This window comes from Xiphias gladius, chromosome 23 (genome assembly GCF_016859285.1).
Source record: "Xiphias gladius isolate SHS-SW01 ecotype Sanya breed wild chromosome 23, ASM1685928v1, whole genome shotgun sequence".
Classification (NCBI taxonomy): domain Eukaryota; kingdom Metazoa; phylum Chordata; class Actinopteri; order Istiophoriformes; family Xiphiidae; genus Xiphias; species Xiphias gladius.
In genome coordinates this window covers 2,813,953-2,834,972 of record NC_053422.1, presented here as the reverse complement: position 1 = coordinate 2,834,972, position 21,020 = coordinate 2,813,953, and the positions used below count along the sequence as shown (strand labels likewise).

Here is a 21,020-nt window from a genome sequence, read left to right as displayed (position 1 = left end):
GCACGTGTCCTTTTTGTCGCATTAAAAAATCATCATGGTATTTTATCACAGGTTTCTTAAACTGTGCAGTGCTGCTGGGTTCATATTTTCATAAAGACCTAAAAAAGATTTAGAAAATTAACATTGGTTCATTTTTACTCAACCAACGCTGTGACTCGTCTCCTGTCTCAGTAAGACTGGGGATGTTCTGCCTTTGCACATGTCATGCAGTCCGCTGTTTGTCACCTGAGAGGATAAACTCAACCTCACTTGCACTACCCGTGTCAACTACATCTGTCCCGACGGACCAATCAGAGGCCTGACTCAGGACACACCACAGACACATGCCAGACTCACACACGGGTTCAAGGAGATACGCAGAACGTGTGCCCTCGTTGAGTAGAGATGTAAAGTGTTGCTCACATGTGCCCTCTTAACATGTACATTTGTGTTTTATGTTAATATTAAAATATGGACTTTGTGCGCACTTGATAAAATCGGGGTTTCATCCACCATGTCATAAATTATCGTAAGCATTACAACGTAATCATGAAATATGATTATAATAGATAATAATTACAACTTACACAACTTATCCTTACTTCCTACATATTCTAAAACTTGTGTTTTTAGATTTATATATATTTCTTAACCAGAGGTAGTAACATCACAGGACACAATTAAAGCAATGTTAAAGTTGTTTGAAATGCATGACGACTAGATGAAGGGCAAACCCCTGAGCTGCGTCACCTCTGGCATCTCAGAAAGGGAAAGCAGGGCCTGGCCGATGTCGTTTCCAGCGGGGGGGGGGCTGCTGAGCCCGACCAACGTGTCCTCGGAGGAAGAGGCAGAGTTGGACGACTCGGGGGAAGCCTCAACCCATGTCTCTGGTAGAGGTCTCTCAGGTAGTTTAGAAGCTCATTGATGGCAAGGTGCCAGGAGTGGATGAGCTTCACCCTGAGATGCTGCAGGGTCTGGACATTGTTGGGCTGTCTTGGCTGACAGGCCTCTTCAGTGTTGCATGGAGGTCGGAGACAGTGCCTGTGGACTCAAACTAGGCATCCAGTTACTGGTTTTAATGTTGTGGCGGTGGTGTAGATTTTGAGGTTTTTTGTGGACAAAACTTCAGTGGACTATCCCTGCATCATTAATGACAAGAATTTGACCTTTTTGTGCTGTCTACGCTACAACTGCTGCTCTGTGTTCCTCAGTACCAATTATCCAGCTTCACTGTTGTTCCAGTGGTAATCCGTGCAACTTTTTATCATTGAGATTGAATTTTGGAACCTCCGCAATTGTGAATATATTATTCTCAAGTCGCTCACCCGCACTAACAACCGTCCTCCTTGGATAGCCCATCATAAGTTGTTTCTTCTTTGTCCAAACCTTCTCAAACCCTCATTAGATGTTTCTGTTTCAATAGTAACTCATGAAATCACTATATCACTTTGCTTATCTTATCATAAAAGAATACCAAACGATCTTTTTCCAGTAGGTGTGTGGGTGAGAGTAGCAGTTATCTGTAGGAGAATCACATGCCAAAATAAAAGGGACATGGAGTAGCTCAGGCCGAAGTGTAAAGTGCAGGACTCAGAAAATCATTTGGTGAAATGAGACAAAAGTAAGCTAAAAGGTGTGACAAACGTATATGGAGCGGACTGTACTTGAAGTATGCACCTATTCAAAGGGGTGAGAGACTAGAGGAAAACCTGAAGAAATGAGTGGAGAAACGCATCAAATGCAGATGCCTTCGCGCAGGCACGAGGGGTCACTGAATGGTTTGATGAGTATGAAACAGAAGAGAGTCATAGTCCGTGGCCTTCGCGCTCACCGCATCTCAACCCAGTGGAGTCACCTGTGGGAGACTTTTGGACCGACGTGTTAGACAGCGCTCTCCACCGCCACCATCAGAACGCCAAATGAGGGAAAATCTTTTGGAAGAATGTTGTTCCATCCCTCCGGTAGACTTCCAGAGACTTGTAGAATCAGTGCCAGGGAGCACTGAAGCTCTTCTGGTGGCAGGTGGTGGCCCCAACCTTAGGGATATGTAAGCCCTACATAGTCATGACCTCTTGGTTCTCTCTTCACACAAACTGAAACCAAATGGTCATAACTATGTAGGGCTTAGATATCCCTAAGGTGTTGGGATATGTAACCCCTACCTTGTTCTCTCTTCACACGAACTGAAACCTTCCCGCAGAGTTTGTCCAAAAATCTTTCTTAAATTTCTTCGTATTTTGTCTCAAAGTGGTATTTAAACGCAACATATCTACATCTCTCATTTCTATCTGAAATCAGTAATCACAGGTTTGAGATCAGCAAGGATACCTTGACCAATCTGTGTGGAGGTGACTGCCGGGTCGGATGTCAACAAATCCGACCTCGGTAATAGCAGTCAGTCCGGGAGACACCCTTTAGTCACTGAAATGTGATACAGAAACATATGAGATGCAGCAAACACACACACACACACACACACACACACACCATCTATGTATAGATATGCAGTTCATCTGGCAATGATTTTCTTTTTGAATAAACCCTTAGGGGTTTTGTAAATCTCAGCATGTTTGGAACTCGTCTGTCTCATTGGTAAATAATTAATCTTTCTCTATGCAAATTATCTCAGGTAAAGAAACGTGCAAAGCTTGGGGGAATGTTGTTGTTCGCCATCTTAGCCAGTGTCAGATAAGGACATGGATATCAGTTTCATCTCTGTGGCTGCAGGGCGTGTTTAGCCTAGCTTAGCACAAAGACTGGAAACGGGGGGGGAATTGCCAACCTAGCGCCATCAAAAGTGGGAAAAAAACAAAACAAAACACAGCAGTAAGTCTGTTTTATACATTTTACCTTGTTTATTGGACATACGTAGAAATAGAAATGCAACAAGAAAACATTATGGTTAAACTACGCCCATCCTGGACCTACAGTATATTTGTACTGGCTGCACAGAGATGAAACTTATCTACATCTCCTCATTAAACTGTTGTGGCAGATGCTTTTCCACCACAGCTACTCAAGGTACAATGTCAATAAAGCAAATTCACAGCTGTTGTTGTGTGGAGTTAAATTCACTACAATAACAAACCAGCTATGTTACTTTTGCCTCCATTAAAGATTAAATATGTAAAAGGTTTATTTTCTTTCTGTCTGTCTTTTATTATTTTTATGAGTGGAGTCATGATTGGCTGTTTGCATAGACTCTAATGGATCCTGGAAATGGGATGCCCTGATCTGGGCATCTTTTTCTCCAACACTCCCCTGCACATCTCACAACTCTTAACCCCCTATCCGGCACCTGTTAAAAGTTCCACGGTCCAGGCTTAAACAAACGGGGGCCGTGCATTTATCTGCTCTAGCCCCAGCACTGTTGAACAAACTCCCCCTCACTATCAGAACAGCGGAGTCAGTGCCTCGGGTTAAAAAAGCTTTTAAAAACCCACCTTTACAGATTGGCATCTGCATAACATTTATAATGTCTCTTCAGATGTTTTAATGTTGTCCTTTTCTGCTCTTTCACCTCTTTGTGTCTCATGTTCTTGTAAATGTTTTGCTGCTTTTGAACCTATATTGTCTGGTACAAGGATCTTGTAACTCTGGTTTTGACAGGTGCAATAGAAATAAAGGTTATAATTATTATTATTATTTTTACCATCACACAAATTTTGCAACCCATTTCTCGTTCCTCCCGTTCAGATCCTCTCCTCCCTTTCCACCTCTGTTTCTCTCTCACTGGGAAGGTCTTTGCACAGAGCGAGGAAAGGTTAGAGGACAGAGAACAGTAATGGGAGACTTGCGTCCCTGAGTCTGCGTCCATTACAGATAAAGAGAGGTTACCTAGAGTGTTTCGTTTCATTATCTGTATCTTACATTGAAACAGAAAGTAACTAGTGACACATAAATTGTAAACATTTTTCTTCAGTGAATGGGAGCATTTACAGTTACAGTTACTGATGACAGCTGGTTTTACATGATTAAGACATTGGGAATTTGTAGTGTCGGTTAAGGAGTAGTGTTGTTTTTACTCAGACAACCTTAATCCTGGACCCTAAGAAATCATCCAAGCGAGCTGGGGCTGTTTGGCGAGATCGCGAATTAAAATTCGTTTTTTGGATCATAAAGGAAAAGAGGAGGAATTTTAAGGGGAACACAGCCTCTATAACTCTACGTTTTGGAAGGCAGAGAACACATAAAGCATGAATTCTTTAAAGACAAGTCCAGTACCCTGTCTAGAGTTTATTTCTTCAGATAAGCCTGTTGGCAGTTGAAAAAAAAGGAGAAATTAAGCAAATATAGACATTTACTTGTTTTGAAAAAGAAAGAATGAACAGTGGAGAAGCAGCTGCTTGCTGGTTGTTGTTTTTGTCTAGGCCCTTTTGTGTTTCTCTGGTAATTTTCCACAAAGTGTGAAAACGTCGTTTCTTTGTTATCAGTGTCTTATCACGGGGTGGAGTCAGGTTTCCTCCACAACAAGCCTGAAACATTAACTCCTATGATTTTATGGAGGCAAGTGTTTGCAGAGACATTAGCCCCTTAACCTCCAGTGTTCTCCTTTTATTTCCCCTTCGAGTTGTATTGTGGTTGTTAAAGTCATCTTGTTCCACACTGTGCAGTTTGTTATGTGTCTGCTCGTTCCGGCTCTTCACTGAAGCTATACATTTACACAGAGAGACGTTTGCAAACCCCCAGACCCCGTGTTTTTTATGGCTGCTCTCGTCCATCGAACAGGAACCTTCTACATGTCTTGTGCATCGTTTTATGCAAATACTCCCCAAAATTCAGCCCTGACATACCTGATATCTTTGGAAAACTTTGGGATCTGTGGGTTTGAACCTGTTTGGATGCCCACAGTTTAGTGTGGCTGATCCATCCAGGGGTTTCAGAGGTCAGTAGACAACTTGGCTTCTATGAGATAAATTCATTTCACATTTTCCATATAGTATGGTGAATCATTTAGCTGATTCTCGAGAGAGACATCAGTGTAGAGAAAGCAGAGGTGCTGCAGTGACCTACCCACTATCCTTAAAGAGGTTCTTCACTGGAGTTTTTCTGCTTAAAGAAACGTTTTACTTTTGCTGTACTACATTTCAGGGAGAGATATTAATATAAATATCGTCACACTGCTCCTTATCAAAAAGCGATTCAATTGCAAGTGTCATTTTCAAAGCATAAACCACATGGTACTAGATACTGACAGCATATACCAGACATATTCAGTTTGAAACACCTGCTCAACCTGCCCATGGGCCATTTCATACAGGCAATAAAAAAGGGGAAAAAAAAAAGGTTTGATGGGGAGATTTTGGAAATACTGGCACTATGAAAGAGTCATTTGAAAACTTATTGTACGCTTTACTCCACCAACATTAATGCAACAGCTTTAGTTCCTGGTTATTTTTTTGTTTTGTTTTTTTAATCTTTTTGTAAATCTGTTGAACATTTGACAACTTTGTTCAGAAAAGTGCTGAGTTTGTCATATTTTGTCGCCCCACGTTATCCTCATGTTTCTTACCTTTGTGTTGTGAAAAGGGGCCTCGGCATTCTGTTATTACAGAGGGAGTCAACACGGATATCAGCCTGGGTTTGAACCTCGGTTTAGCTCACTGGATTTATTCTGCGTGTTTGCTCTCCTCGAGTTTCCTCCGGGTGCTCTGGTTTAGGCATTACACGATCAGTAGGCTATTATATGGACTACCAGGAACCCTCCTGCTCATGTCCTTGACCAAGGCACTGACCTCAGAAGTGGAGTTGGCACTTTTCTCCTTATTAGTTATAGGAAGGGCCAAAAGCAGAGGACAAATGTCTCAACGGGGATTAATAATAAAGCTTTACCTGACATTAAACACATTTTGGGAAACCATTTCCTTTTTCTTATCCTCTATAATTCCCCTTTTTGGAATGAGATTTTAATTTTATTCCTATCGCTGCTGTTTTACTGCAGTAACTGTGAACGGCGGGTCCCCAACTTTTTCGTCTTATGAGGTAAAAGCAGAATGTCTCCTTGTGAGCGGATTGTGAGCAGTTCAGCCAGAGAACGATGCCCCTGTGGGACACCTGAGGTTGACTAAACAACCTCGTCTCAAGGTCCACTGGGGATGTTTTCTGCGCTGAACAATCATCGTACACAATCTTCACCAGCTGATTGAGTGTGTCCAGTTGTCAAAGAACTGTAGATGTACAAGTTTCTGTTTCTTTGTCCAGAAAAGAAACATTCTGTGGTAACGGAAATATCACAGAAAAGTCATAATTTGCATCGCAGACACAGTCCTCCCTCCTAGATTGTAAGACCCCCTGGGGGGCCTCAAACCCCAGGTTGGGAACCACTTCAAGACAAACACTCAGTTGGCAGTTTATTAGGTACACCTCGCTAAAACTCTGATCGGCACTACTTTTTACCTTCTTGGAGACGCGCCGATTCAGCTTTATGGTCGTTTTGGAGGCTGTCGTTCGCGCTGCCGTTCAGCCGGGTTGCACTGCACAGAGAGGCGTTACCCCCCGCTGATCCAAACCGGCTGGACCAAGTCATACAAACACGTGTCAGTATAACTGGAACGGTTTAAACATTTCAGTCTTCACGAAGGTGCGATTTATCACACGCCTGATGGAGGAGACCGACTTACTTTTATCCAGGTGAACCCAGTAAACTGATTGAATATCTTCTCACTGAAATAGTTTAAGTCACATTTTACATTTCTGACACTTTATGCTTTCGCTTTCACAAATGTTCACGTTGTGTGCGTGGAAAATGTTGTAAGTCCAATCAACTCCATATAGAGTAGGTGCACTTTAGAAATAATACTTGAAGGCCATAACAGGTCACTAAAAGCGTGATGCTGGGGTCTGGGCTCCGAGGAGAATGGCGCAGCGCGTACAACATCACACGGAGCAGACAGGCCCCGTTTGTCAGCAGAGGCCCCGCATCTCGGCCCAGCTTCACTCCTCATGGCTCATTTCCATGGCGGTGTCTCTATAGGCTGCGGGGCCTTGGAGAGCGGACACCTGATTGGCGGGGAGACCTGTCCTCCGCAGATTCAGACTTTGTCCTGATTGGCCGCTGGTGCCAACACGCTGTGCAGCTTTCTTATCACAGCAAACACTCTTTAAAATCGCGCTTTCTTCTCTCAGGAACGGACCTGCCCGCCGCATTATCAATAACAGACGACGCCTTGTCGTTTTTTTTCTCATCGCCGGGACTGAGAATCTTCCAGGGGGGGGGGGGCTTTGCATTGCCCGACTGATGAGACAGTCGGCCGACAGTTGGACGCGCGGAGCAGCTCTGAGTGGAAGATGCAGACCTCGAAGAGTTTTCAGTTGGAGGATTTTGTCGCAGGATGGATCGGCGGTGAGTTGCACAAAGTTTTTTTTTTTTTTTTTTTCTTCCCAGGCTTATCTTATAAAAGAGGCTCTGTGTTACTCAGTGGGGGGGGGGGTGCACCCAGGGGGCTTCCCATAATTTCATGTTTGTGTGGATTGACTCAGCTGTTGCAAGGACGAACACACGGCTTCACAGACGGACACACGCTGCTGTTTTCGTGCAGGAAAACTTCTGCAGCCCCGCAGACATCCACCCCATCCAGCGTTAACAATGGAGGGTCCGCAGAATAACCCCCCCCCCACCTCCAGGGCGTTCTCCCTGAACTAAAGTACGGCCACTGGTTGACTGCGGTGCCTCTTGCAGACGCGCACGCAGAGACTGTTGCTGCGGGATCGACGATGTGGACATTTTTTTTTTTTATTCTAATGAGAAAACGCATTTTTTTTTTTTCATTAAAGTCGAATACTTGCTGTGATGGGTGTGACCGCTAGGGGCGCTGCTACTGCATCATTTTTAGTTGCATAAACAAAAGAAGTGGGGCTCCTGCACCCTCAGGCTCAGATCAAGTTGTGGTCCTGTTTATTCATACAGGGTGCTCTCAGGGCAGTGGCTTGATAAAACCGCAAGCCTTTCAAAATGAAATTCTAGACGATGAATGCAAGTCGGATGGAAGAGAGGATGGGTTTCAGACTGGGAAAAGGATCAGGGTCAGATTAGTGATCCCTGTAAACCAAAACTGAAAGATTACTAAGAAAAACCTTAGTGTTGGTGAAATAAAGAGCAGATGGATCGTGGTGGATCTGTGAAGAATTCAAATTTAAAAGACTAGGCGGTGTGTGAAAAGCGAACAGAAAATTCAGTTCTTGAAACTGACCCTGTTGTGTCACAGTAGACGGTGTCCTGATGCCAAGTGCTTCACTTTTGTTGGTGCTGTTTTCATCAAAATGGCTAAAATCCGCCCTCGCGTTTGTTGCTGGGAAGGCAACCGAAGGTGGAAAATGCCTCCCTCAATATTCTTAACACAACTCAGGGGCAAACTACAGTTGTCTGTACTATGAAGAGGGCTGCTATGGCTGCAACTGCAGGATGAAACGTCTTTTTTCTTAAAATTCGTGCCTCCTTTTTCTTATCTTTTGATATCTTAACAACCAGGGAAAGCAGGTTGGTGAAGTTGGCAACTCCCCAAACCGCCCCGAGTGGCCCTGAGTAGAAATCTAGTTGTATTTGACACTGTGTTTATGTGGTTCATGTTCCTAAACACATTTACAGTCCGTTAAATTACTGAACTCTAACTGACACACAACGAACCTGTGGCCCAGCGAGTACTGGTTGTTGTCTGGACTTTCTAGGCAGTATACTGTACGCCTTGTGTTGCCATGTGTTGTGTGTGTTTGATGCCTGATGTGAGGCGGTGAGGCAGACGCACAACGCACAGAGAGCGGGAGGAACAGCGGGTTAATAAGGGCACAATGGCTCATGTTTGCCCCAGGGCCCCATGATGGCAGCCCAGTTCGACCAGTCTCTTGCTACATTACCCTCTGTTTTATCTCAGCGGGGACATGAGGGTACGCGTTGAGTGTTAAGGCATTTTTTGTAAACTTTTGCTGCTGAAATGAATTATAAACCAAAAGCCCAATAAAGGATCGCTCTATCTGTCTGTCCATCTACTGCTCAGAAGTTTTAGAACTCTCATTTTCCAGTTTTTTCTTGTAATCCCTACAGGTGCCCCAGCTTTTGTTGATTACTTCCGAACCCTCTGTCTGTACCGAGGCAGTGTTGGAACAGACTGTGTTACTACACGCTCTGTTGCATTATTAGGACAATACTGTACTGCAGGAAGTAGTGCTGTGTGTTGCTATCAGAATGGTGGGGACAAAGGGAATCAACAAAGGAAGAGAGACCTCTGGGATGTGTGGACCGCCTGGGGAAAGTGTAGTTTTCTCCCCAGGTCCACCCTCAACTCCGAGGATTGTGCAAGCTGTGGGAGGCTCTTCTTGGTCTTCTTAGAGGAGGGTGGCTTCTCCTCCTCCCTGATTGACTGTATGGATGGGGCTGGTCTCACATGGGTCTGACGCTTTTTCCGTCCCTCCTGCTCCAAGATGTCAGCCAGCGCTCTGAGGAACCTTGTCATGACGCCCTCTGTATCTCCCCTGGCTAATTGCTGTCTTGCACCAGCCAGCAGGTGCGCCAACGTGTCTCTCTTAGCGCATATCTAGCACGGTGGGGCTTCCCTCTTTCCCCACCTGTGCAGGTTTGTTCCTGTTGGGTGTTGGCGTCGTACGCCGATTGGAGCAGGAAAGAGATGCGGATTCCAGTCTCCAAAGTGCAGGCCATGTGATCTTCTGCCCCGGCAGGTCCCACTTTGTCCATGCTCCTTGTGATCCAAGTTAAACGGCCCAGGGCTTGAACTTCAATCTTGCCCATGAAGCCAAGTCATCAAGGGCCTTCAGGATCCACCTTGCTCGTACATGGGATGAAGTTGTTACGTAAGGTCATCCATAGAGTCTCTTATTGGAGGTTGCCAGCTGCCAGACTCCATTTTTGGCTGTCTGGACTCCTTCCCTGCTGCTGTTATGACAGATTCATCCCAGTGATAAACAAGATGAGAGAGAGTGCAGCCTGTTATGATTCCCTTTTCCAAGTCCTGCCACTGGGTTGTGAAATGGACAGTCTTCAGCTGAAACTTGAATCCTCCAAAGTAGCTAGCGATCATTCCCCTGATCTGGTGGGGGATATGGTAGTGTTTCATAGCTGCGTTAACGACGTAATGAGGGATTGATCCATGTGCGTTGGCCAAGTCGAGCCAGACAACATTTAGTTTGCCTTTGCTCTCTTCGGGCTCCCGGATCAGCTGGTTGAGGACACCCGTGTTTGTGCCTCTCTTTGTAAGTACAAACTGATAAAGACGAGGTACAGTTTTTGGATGAGAGTCGTTGAGTTTCAGCATGTTGCTTTTATCCATAGAGGTAATACAAAGTCCTAGCGCTGAATTGGATAACGGAAAAAAAATCCGGTTATTTCCGAGTTTGTAGTGAGTTTGACTTTTTCTTCTTCTGTGTCTGTTTTTCTTTCTCTTTTGGATTCAGGAGCTTCCAGTGTGGTCGTCGGCCATCCATTGGACACAGTGAAGGTATTTAAGACCTGCGGAATAACTTTTCCACATCTTGTAGCTGTAACACAAAAGCACAGAAACCTACAGTTCCCAAATGATCATTCCCTTTCAGCATTTTGTGGCACACAACGTGTTTTATTTATTGTAATGCGAGAGCTGTGAAGACGAATTTGCCACGTCGAGCACATTTTCTTGTTCAATATGGGAAGAACATGTTTATTCTGACAAACTTTCATCCATGTAGTAACCTGCAGCTGCAACATTTTAAATGAAAATTGGACATTATAAAATGGAAATGAGGTATTTTTAATGATACAGAAAGAAAGAAATTTCACACTGAAAATGTTAGAAGTACGTTTAGAAGTACGGCTTTGGCTTTCTTTTTATTTTTATTTGTTTTGAAAGTGGTTGGTTTCTCTCATCCAGACACGGCTCCAGGCTGGGAAAGGCTACAAGAACACTCTACACTGCATTCTCACCATCTACAGGAAGGAAACGGTAAATATTCACTCCTTCAATCCACCTGTCTCCATTTACCATTTGGTCCTTTAAAAAAACGGTATGGATGATTATAACACAACCTCCATTTTTAAGTGAATACTTTGATGCTTTGTACGTTGATCTTTTATAAGTGGGTCCAGCACCTTGGGAAGTTATTTGTAGAAGCTTAAAGCGATGTACAGGGACAGTAAAACAACAGAGGGAGGGAGGGAAGGAAGGGAAAATGCTTGAACTCCACAACAGGTCAGAATCAACCTGCATCTTAGTGGTGGGAACTGAAGAAAAGTGTTTGCTATATCTGATTCATACAAGTATGATACAAGGTTGACAGTACGGTGTGCGTTACTGTGGCTTGCAAATGAAATTGTGTAACTTTTGTACTGCTGACTGGCCCCAACGTGCATGAGTTTCAGCCCCGCGCTGCCTTTCAGAAACCGAAGTTCTGCTTTTCTCAGTGGTCAGACCGTTTGTTCAGCGGACAGCTGTGTTTGAGTTTCAAAATCTTTCTTCTAAACTCCAGCCCCCCCCCCCGGTTGGGAGGGAACACTTGCTGGTGCAGGCTAAAAATTTGTACTCGAGGCTGTGCATGCTTTTACCACTGGGGAATGTTTTTATTCATTTTTTTTTGACCAGTAATGCCTTATTTGTGTTTCTCAGGTCATGGGGTTTTTTAAGGGCATGTCTTTCCCGCTGGCCAGCATCACCGTCTACAACTCAGTGGTGTTTGGCTTCTTCAGTAACACACAGAGACTTATAAGCAAGTATCGCTATGGCGACGAGCGGCATCCCAGTGGCATGTTGGACTTGACTGTGGCCAGCATGCTGACGGGACTGATGTCAGTGGGCCTGGGAAGCCCGGTGGATCTGGTCAAGATCAGACTACAAATGCAGACGCAGATGTTTCTAGCAGGTAAATCGGTTAGTTGTTTTGTTTTTTTCCCCTTGGGCAGCAGAAAGAAGAACAACTTATTCTAAATCTGAAAATGGTGGTAGCGCTGTTATTGTTTTTGTTTTTCTCTGCTTTTCTGGAACATAGCTGACACAGTTGCAGGTAAACAGGCCACTATGGCAACATTTCCCTTCCCTTCCTTTTTTTAAAATTTCTTTTTGAAAAGGTTAAAGAACGGTTTGGCACACGGATACATTTTTTTTTTTCAACGGTGTGCGTTACTGTGGTTTGCAAATGAAATTGTGTAACTTTTGTACTGCTGACTGGCCCCAACGTGCATGAGTTTTCTGAAGAAAATAAGAAAAAAACGAAATCTATTTTTAAAACATGAAAAAAGAAGATTAACAAGGATTGTGATTTTCAAAATAAATCAAATGACTCCACTTCGCCTCCATCTGCCTCCTCGCTATGCTCCAAACACTCATATGTTCACTAGAGACTGCCAACATATGCATAAACCCAGCGCTTCCATTTAGGGCTGCAGCTCTTGATTATTTTTATAATCCCGTATTCTACCAGTTTAATTTCCCAAGTTATCGAGTTATCGGATGTGGATGTTTTTAATTTTGTGTTTAAAAAACAAGAGTAAATATAAGAAACTAGAAAAGGCTGTGGTATGTATATTAAAAAAAAAAAAAAAAAAATTGAAGTAGGTTTAAAATAAGGTCAAAAATAATTATTTGGGGCCAGACTTATTTTTTCTTTTTTTAAGTTCATGAATTAAAAAATAACACAAAAAAGGCTAAATTTTTCAATTTTTGTTTACTGGAAAAAAAAAAATATTTGCAATGAAAGCAGTGAAAAACTGAAGCAGTAGTGAAATCGGAAGAGCTGAAAGGAGCTGAATTGACAGTTGAAGTTGACGCACTTCTAGACGTTGAAGTGGCCGTTGAGATGAAAGCGCTAAAAGGGAAAAGAACCAAAACATCATTGACAAGAGCTGGAAAAGTCATTTGTCCAGTTTGTTTTTTAACTGCAAATTACTCATCTTGTAATAGTTTCAGCTCGAACTATTCCACATTGTCGAGCGACAGAAACTTCACGGGCGACTATTTTGATAATCGATTGATTGTCATCATTTCAAACCAAAATGCCAAATGTTCAGTGGTTCCAGTTTCTTCGATATGAGGTTTTAGACCTTTGCCCAGACATCACCTGGTTCTCTGAGAAACTGTGATTTTTCACTTATTTTTTACATTTTGTAGAAAACAATTGGCAATCTTATAGACAGTGAAAACCGTTGTTAGTTTCAGGCCTTGTCGCTCAGACACGGGCCAGCCCTGCTCCCTCTCTGGCATTTGGATCACGCTGGGCATGCAGATTGACGGGGGGGGACGTCAGGAAAGGTTCGACGAGCCCTGTCGACAGCCTTCAAACCTGCAGCGTGTCTGATAGGAGGTTGTATTTCTGGTGGAGTTGTGTCGTCTGGGCCGCATCTCTCCTTTAAACGGTAAACCGATAAAAACTGAGGTCACAAGACATACAGTTAGGTCCGGACGTGTTGGGACAGGGACACAGCGGTCGTCATTTTGCCTCTGTGCACCATCACAATGGATTTGAAACGAGTCAGGTGTGGCCCGTTCCCTCGTCACTTTGGCCTGGCAAAGCATCTCAAGGGAGGAAACTCCCTGGGTTCCAGACTTCAGGCAGTCGTTGACTGCAAAGGATTTTCATCCAAGAATTAAAAATATCACTTATATTTATAATTATGTTGGTTTGCCCAATGACTTTTGAGCCTATGAATAAAAATGGCTGTAATTCCTAAACGGTTAATGTGACATTTTTGTTCAACCCCTTGACTTAAAGCTGAAAGTCCACACTTCCACCACATCTTGATGGCTTTGTCCACATACTTATGGGCCTAACTGTATAAGACGAAATGGCTCGTGAAGCGTTTATGGCTTTCTCTTATGGCGTCTGTCAAGCTCGCACACTTTATACTTCACGATGTGATAACTTACATTTGTTTCCTTACCTTCCTCAAAGACACTTTGGCCGTGAATTTAATGGCTCCGGATGGTTTTATGACGGTTCGGAAAGTTTACTCCGTGTCAGGCAACAGTTCGAATGTCATTTCTGCGCACTCCTCTGAGATTATTGCATCTGAACTGTTGTGATTTGATAAAGCTGAATGTGAGTCAGCGGAGAGGCAACGGAGACCAGTTTCTTCACCCGCGGAAGCGCAAAACAGGCAAGATTGAGTTTAACAATGTGCGACAAGTTCACTGACCTCCCCTTTCATGTTTAATTCATTTTCCACAGAGAACTTGCACCTCGCTGGCAACGTGTCGAATGGCACCAACATCCCACTGCGCTCCGTCGACATCCCCAGCCAGAGACTCTACCGAGGACCCATCCACTGTATCAGCAGCATCCTGCAGACTGAGGGCCTCCAGGGCCTATACAGGGGGGCCGGGGCCATGATCCTGAGGGACGTTCCGGGGTACACGCTCTACTTCATCCCATACGCCATCTTCTGCGACCTGCTGAAGCCAGAGGCCACGTCGAGCCCTCATCCTTGTTCTATCTGGCTCGCTGGGGGACTGGCAGGTAAATGTCACAAGCAATATCCGGCTTTCTAACACTACTGAGCATTGTATAATACGATATTCTCTGTGGAAATACTATGATGCAGGGCAGCAAATAACGATCATTATCAGTTAATCTCCTGACTTTCTCAATAAATGGTTCCGTCTGTAAAACGGCAGAATATTTTGAAAAATACCACGACCCAGGATGACGTCTTCAAACGTCTGATGTCCGTCCAAGTGTCCGAAGCCCAGAGATAATCGGTTTGCTGTCATGTATGATAAAGAAAAGCGTCACACGCTGATGCACCAACTTGGCGCATTAGTGGAAGGATGCTATTTTTCTGACTCGGCAAATAAAGGAAGCAAAACGTGTCGAAGTACAGGGCTCAGGGCACATTTGGTTCCTATACATCCAGTACACTGGTGAAGCAGCTAGGGGCCGTACTTTCTGAAGTATTTCTCGGCACATTTTATCGCGTACTTTTCCTCGCAGCAACCAACCTCTTTACTGTTAAGTTACAACCTACATTGGCCTCGCTCCGGTCAGTCAGCAGGATCGGTTGGGTTCTGTTTGTGCAGACAGGCTTTTTATTGACGTCTGTGTGCCCTTTTATTGCGCGATGTCTGCTGTTTTTATTGACCCGTGAAAAACTTTGCTCCATAAAGGTGTGGCATAAAAACACGGGACCTTATCTAACCTTTTATTGGGAATTTTGTTGGTTTACCACTATGAGCTAATTTCAGGGTGGAGTAATTAAAAGGAATCATGATGCATTTGTCACGTGCTAACATGCGGTAACTTTACAACTCAAGCTCCAAAAATCAGGATCCCGAGGATGTTTTTTCTTAAAGTTTTTTAGAAGTAAATCCTCTTCTCAACTGCCCCGATGTGCAGAGCAGGAGGGGGGTGTGTAAACCTACACCCATGGTTCAGTCCGAGTGAATGTGAGCCGTTGGCGCAGTGTGGATAAACAGTGTAGGGCCTGTGGACCCCTATTTGGGAATTGTTTGGTCTCAGAGGCTCAAGTAGACTTGCCTCCAGACCCAGGGCCAGCGGCGTAGGAACACGTGTTAAAACCTGCTGGACTGAAAGATAAAGTCAGCTGTGTGTCATAAATTGGTGCTGGTTGGATGTTTAGCTTGGCGTCAGACCTGAGATGGTTTCCACTGGAGTTCAGTTTAAGCCTTTAATCGTGGTGTGATGACAAAGATCTGATGCCCGCATGACTACTCCTTCCAGATAACTTGTAAAACCACTGATACTCGTCATGCAAGTTTTTTTTTTTTATGTGAATGCTTCCTGTGAAATGTGAAATTCCGATTGGCCAGCGAAGGCAGTTCTGTGGTCAAATACAACATGTATCAGCTGAGCTGCACCTTTTTAGGTGATTCTGCTGACACTTTTCCACTCGGTCAGCCGGCTGAACAACAGGTTTTATAAGGAGCACATGAATGCACCATTAGTCTTAGTCTGTTGGTTTTGGTTTGCGTTAGGGTTGGATTAGTTTCACATGAGTCTCCGGGTGGGCGGCATTGCTTGAATGTGGACACCAAGGAGGTTTGGAGATTATGCTGCTTTTCAGTGTCAGTGTCAGTTAACCTTTTCCGTCCTCTCTGACCTCTCTGCGTTCCAGTGGTTCTGCTAAGGAACAAAAAAACCCAGAAGAAATAAGAACAAGCTAACGTAGGTGTTTAACGCCGGTCTCGCGCAGCACAATTTTAATATGGGATAGGCAAGTTTATTGGTATTTCACCTTTAACAACGAGGTGTTTTTTACATAAGACGGAAAGGCCTTAAGACAAGATATAAAAGAAACCAGGCAGTATGAAGACGTTTAATAAAACCGAATGAAACAATTGAATCAGTAGAAGATATAAATTCACAGTCCCAACTTTAACTTCATAAAATTCAGTCCCAACCCGAACACTGCTTTTTATCAGCCTCATTTTGTTTGTTGGATTTTTGGATTCTGCTCATGTTTGCTAGTTTTCTCCGACTCTCAGCTCTACGCGTTGCAGGGAATTGAACCCGTAACCCTTTGAAGTGTTTGCGCCTTGCTCCCACCTGAGAGTCTAAACGGGGGGCGACGGTAACTAGGGTCTGCTCTCCTCTTCCTCAGGGTCCATCTCCTGGGTCACGGCCACGCCGGCCGATGTGGTGAAGAGTCGAATGCAGGCCGACGCTCAGCTGCAGAGGAAGTACAAGGGAATCTTGCACTGCATCATCCACAGCTACAAGACAGAGGGAGCACAGGTGAGCCGTGACCTCGAGCCCAAGACACGCGAACAGCAGAAACATAACACAATCATAAAAGTGCTTATCGCCAACACGGCGATTCTTCTGTCAGGAGCGGTGATATGCAGTTAACAGCCGGGGCTCAGTCCAGGCCGCTGCTACTAGAGCACTATACTGTGGTTAAAAATGGGAGTTTTCATGTGGAAAAACTGTGATGTTTTTGAGCTGAAGTAGCAGTAGAAGTAAATGCAGAAGCAAATTTTGTAAAGAAAACTTTAAATTTCTGATATTTACCAATTTTGTTCACTGATTAGTTCTTATATTAGACATTTAGAACCTCATCAAAGTGCTGTAATGTCATAACTACAGTTTATATTCTACATGTTATAGCATTTCACACAGCAAATGTCACCTTTAATTGAGGCTGTCATCTCCTTACTAAAGTGAGACTGGGTGTCAGAACAGGTGACTTATCACTAACCCATGTCCTGAGGGAAACCCTGGAAGCAGATGCTAGAAATATAGTTGGGCAAACGATATAAATAGGTAGGTTTAACTTTACTGTCATCGTGTTGTACTACAGAACATTTTACAGTAGGGCTGCATCTAACGATTCTTCAATTATCTGTCGTTTATGTTCCGGATTAATTGATTAGTCTGCAAAATGTCGGAAACATTGCGAAGGAACTTTTCTCACAATTTCGATCCAAGGTGACGTCGTTTTGTCCGACCAACAGTCCAAAACCCAGAAGCTCAAACTGGCGTATAACAGAGAAAAAAGGGAAACAGTCATGTTGGAGAGGCTGACCTTTTTTCTTTTTTTTGCATTCTTGCTTTACAGTATGTCTGTCATTACATCAGGGTGATAAACGCTGCAGTGCTGTACATTCGTTTTAATGCTGCAGTTACAGTTCCAGAGCCTTTGTTAGCTTGTTTAAGATTCTGCGGTGCCAGATTTTTATTTAATTAAAAGGGGAAAAAAGCAATTGTTGGCTATAAATCCTGTCCCAGACTGAGTTTGTGTCTTTTTGAGCCTTTAAATACACATTAAACACCACTAGTCAACCACGCTCACTGTATCAGCTACTGTTACAGCTGGTTTAATCGTTTAGAAGTGAAACCCTAGAAAAACAGTGCAACCCAGGCTCGGTTCTCAGAACTTCACCCCACCCCACCCCACCACACACACACACACACACACACACACACACACGTGATTCTGTCAGTGAATTCCTGATGAGCCTCTTTTGGTAAGGGTCATATTACAACATCAACAGCCAGATATACAGCATGAAGAACCAACTTCTGACTGCCGCCGATCAGAGAGTCATTGAGAACCAGAGGAATTTAGTTTCTAGGAAAATGTGGGGGTGGAAAATACAGGTCACATTAATGAAATATGAGAAGACATGCAGCTGTCATCCCAAATTATGACATGCATTTGATGCATCAGCATAAATAAGTAAGCGACGCTGCCGTTCAGTGTTAAATAAAACACGTCAGGTGCACGGTTGCACCATAGCCGCTTTCGTATAAAATCAATAACAGATCTGCTGCCAAGCGAAGCATCCAGATGTCAGGCTTCATAGTGTTTAAGTCAAACGTTGTGAAATGCAAACAAACTTTCCAGCTTCCAACATGGGAAAAGTATTTTGGCAAGCACAACAGTACGTCACTGGTGTTCTGAGAAAGTGGACCGGACTGCTCTCGTCGCTGGTCACAGATCAATGACTCGGGTTATTAAGGACGGCGTCCCCCCAGAAGCAAAACGACCTTCAACACTACTCAGGCCAACTTGCGTTAATGCTCATGTTTGGTTACTGACCTGAACCAAAGAGATTGATACGTAAATAAAATCCTAACAGAGAAACGTGCAAAAGAAAGCAGGGGGGACGACTCTGTCCGAAGATCAGGAATGCGTCCACCACCACACCTGGAGCTCACCGATAAACAGTGGAGCGCGTATTAAACACACAGCACCATGTTTTAATGGGTGAGCTTTAGAGGTGCGAGGCGGCATATTTTTCCCTTTGGATAGAGCTGCTGTGGGGAAAAGGCCTAGTGGGACTGTTGGCTACATATTTTTAAAAACACTAAAACAGCATTTTTTACTTTTTCTTTTTTTAATGTGCAGGTTTTCTTCCGCGGAGCGTCAGTCAACGCCATACGAGGCTTCCCGATGAGTGCCACCATGTTCCTGACCTACGAACTCTCCCTGCGGTTCTTCAGGAGTCTCTAGGACGATGGGCGCCTCGCGGCGGCAACGGCGTCACGCTCGGTTCTCGGCGAATGGGCGGCCAGCAAACAGGCCCCGGTGTCTCTGGGTAGCTTTAGCAGCAGTGAGTCAACAGCCTGTGACCTGATGCTAACTCGCCCACGTTTTACTGTGAGGTGATGAAAAGTTTTAGCCCTGAGATATAGTCGCTACTGACCCTCTCGTCACACAGTGTTTTGGTAGGTCAGCGATGTTTTAAACTATCACTTTAGGTTTCGTATGGTTGTACTGTTAAATAAAAATAAATAATAATACATATTAATCCTGACATCCAAACCATCCATGCTCCCCCGGGGAAGAGCCTTGGCTGTAGGTCGTTTGCCATCAGGGCTCCAAAACTCTGGAATAGCTCTCCACTGGAAATTAGGCAACCAACCTCAGTGTCCTCTACGAAAGACATATTTAATTGATTGGCTTTTAATTTTGTTATGCACTTAAAGTAAACAAGTAGGTAAAGTAGAATATTTTTCTCATGTATTGTACTTTCTCCCGCGTATGTTCGCCTTCCCTTTGTTTTTAATCCTCTCCCACGTCTGTAAAGCACTTTGGTAAACGTGTTCTTGAAAAGTGCTATTTGAAACAAAGATGACTACCTTCACTGGTTTCAGTGAGAGTGGGGAAAAAAATTCCTCTCTGAGCGTGCTCCTGAGATTAGGCGTCGTTCTAGAAGGGATCATTTGTTTTACTCGAACCGCTACAAAGCGGCTTCCTGGCGGCTGTAAGCAAAGCAGCGGCGTTTAAATGCTGAAATCTCAGCACAACGAGGGCAACAGGGGACATATGGATGGTTTTGGTGTCAACATTCTCATTATTTAATGGATAATTTGAGTATTGCCTTGATGCAAATTTACCAAAGAACTGTGTGTATTCCTGTTTAAGGTAGTTTAGGGGAAATGAGACTATGCTATGCTGCAGTTTGGGATCTCGCTGTTCTGTAGCAGAACTTTAGCTGGACGGTGGAACTCTTTCTCGCACACCGGCAGCTTGTTCCTGGAGGAGACGGTTACTCCTCTGTTTCGACCTGCATCAAACAGTTAACACGCACTCGTAGGACGAAAGATCCAATCGTCGAGATTGAAAAATGACTTTTTGGTGATGTTTCAAATCTGACGTATAAATAGTTTGAACATCGGTTCCCCCTGAAGTATGGTCATGTAAGTGATTTTGAAGTATTAGGTGGACACTTTCCCCTTTCAACCAAGTTGAGACAAGTTGAACCGAGACACCTGAACATCTTTTGAGCCGCAAGCCACCGAGCGAGTACTTCTGGTCGCCGTCCGGTCTTTGTAAGGAGCCATTTCTCAGTAAGGAAGGGAGCCGTGCGCTTCCGTCCCGGCGGGGCGAAGAAATGCCACTTCCTGCTGACAAGAGAGTTGAGTGTGTTTACCGAGGATGTGACATTTTCAGCACAGCTGTGGGTTTGTTTCCCTTTAGTTTCGATTTACTTTCAGTTGATACCTTGCATGTGAGTAGAAATAATTCAATGAGTTCACACACTTAATCGGTAAATGTTAATGTTAATTTCAGACTTTTAGACTATTTTATTTAACCTCGAATCAAATTCATAATGAATATGAAATGTTTAATGAAGTGTTGAAAATGCTGCATCCTTTTGAAATGTTGCCTTTCACTGCACATGGACTGTGTGTGCTTCCCATGTTACCGAACACTTGTACATATAATATTTGTGTGTTTCTTATATTAAGAAAAGTGAGTTTTACAAGTTAATTTTAACTTCACGTTAAAATGAGCTTTTTTTTCCCCATAATACCGTTAAAACGCACGGATTCAGATACACATGAGCCACCGTAGCACAGTTAAGTTTTTGCTTTTTTTTTTTTTTTTTTTTAAGTCTGCGGCATAAATGAACAATCACTAACCTGCCAACATTCACATACCGTAGCATTTAGAGCCAATGACACACACAAGAAGTTTCATTCTAAAATGAGAGATCCGCCGGAGACATCTGCTATGAATAGAGTTCTGACTCTCATGGATTTAAAAAGCACACTTTGCTGAAACATTAGGTTAGGACTCCCCTGCACCAGATAGTCGTGCTCTTGTCTGCCCAGTCCATAGCCGTCTGCCTTTTCAAGACACTGAGCCTCTCGATCCCCTCACA

General features: G+C 43.9%; 1 protein-coding gene across 2 annotated transcripts; it reads left to right on the top strand.

Annotated features, from left to right (window-relative positions):
* Positions 1–7,049: 7,049 nt before the first annotated feature.
* slc25a48 (solute carrier family 25 member 48) lies at positions 7,050–20,738 on the top strand. Of its 2 annotated transcripts, none has more exons than XM_040120231.1 (7): positions 7,050–7,321; positions 10,381–10,424; positions 10,833–10,904; positions 11,565–11,817; positions 14,119–14,406; positions 16,508–16,641; positions 18,758–20,738. In XM_040120231.1, the coding sequence occupies exons 1-7, from the start codon at positions 7,267–7,269 to the stop codon at positions 18,860–18,862; spliced, it is 951 nt and encodes a 316-aa protein (XP_039976165.1). In that variant the 5' UTR covers positions 7,050–7,266; the 3' UTR covers positions 18,863–20,738. The 2 variants fall into 2 exon arrangements, with proteins under 2 accessions (XP_039976165.1, XP_039976166.1); XM_040120232.1 differs by lacking the exon at positions 7,050–7,321 and adding an exon at positions 7,824–10,179.
* The last annotated feature ends 282 nt before the right edge of the window (positions 20,739–21,020 follow it).

Bases quoted from the DNA above. Each gene is read 5' to 3' on its own strand.
- slc25a48 (XM_040120231.1), top strand. From the start codon at position 7,267: ATGCAGACCTCGAAGAGTTTTCAGTTGGAGGATTTTGTCGCAGGATGG. The intron at 10,905-11,564 runs GTAAATATTCAC...TGTGTTTCTCAG, and splicing joins CCATCTACAGGAAGGAAACG to GTCATGGGGTTTTTTAAGGG. The intron at 16,642-18,757 runs GTGAGCCGTGAC...TTTAATGTGCAG, and splicing joins ACAAGACAGAGGGAGCACAG to GTTTTCTTCCGCGGAGCGTC.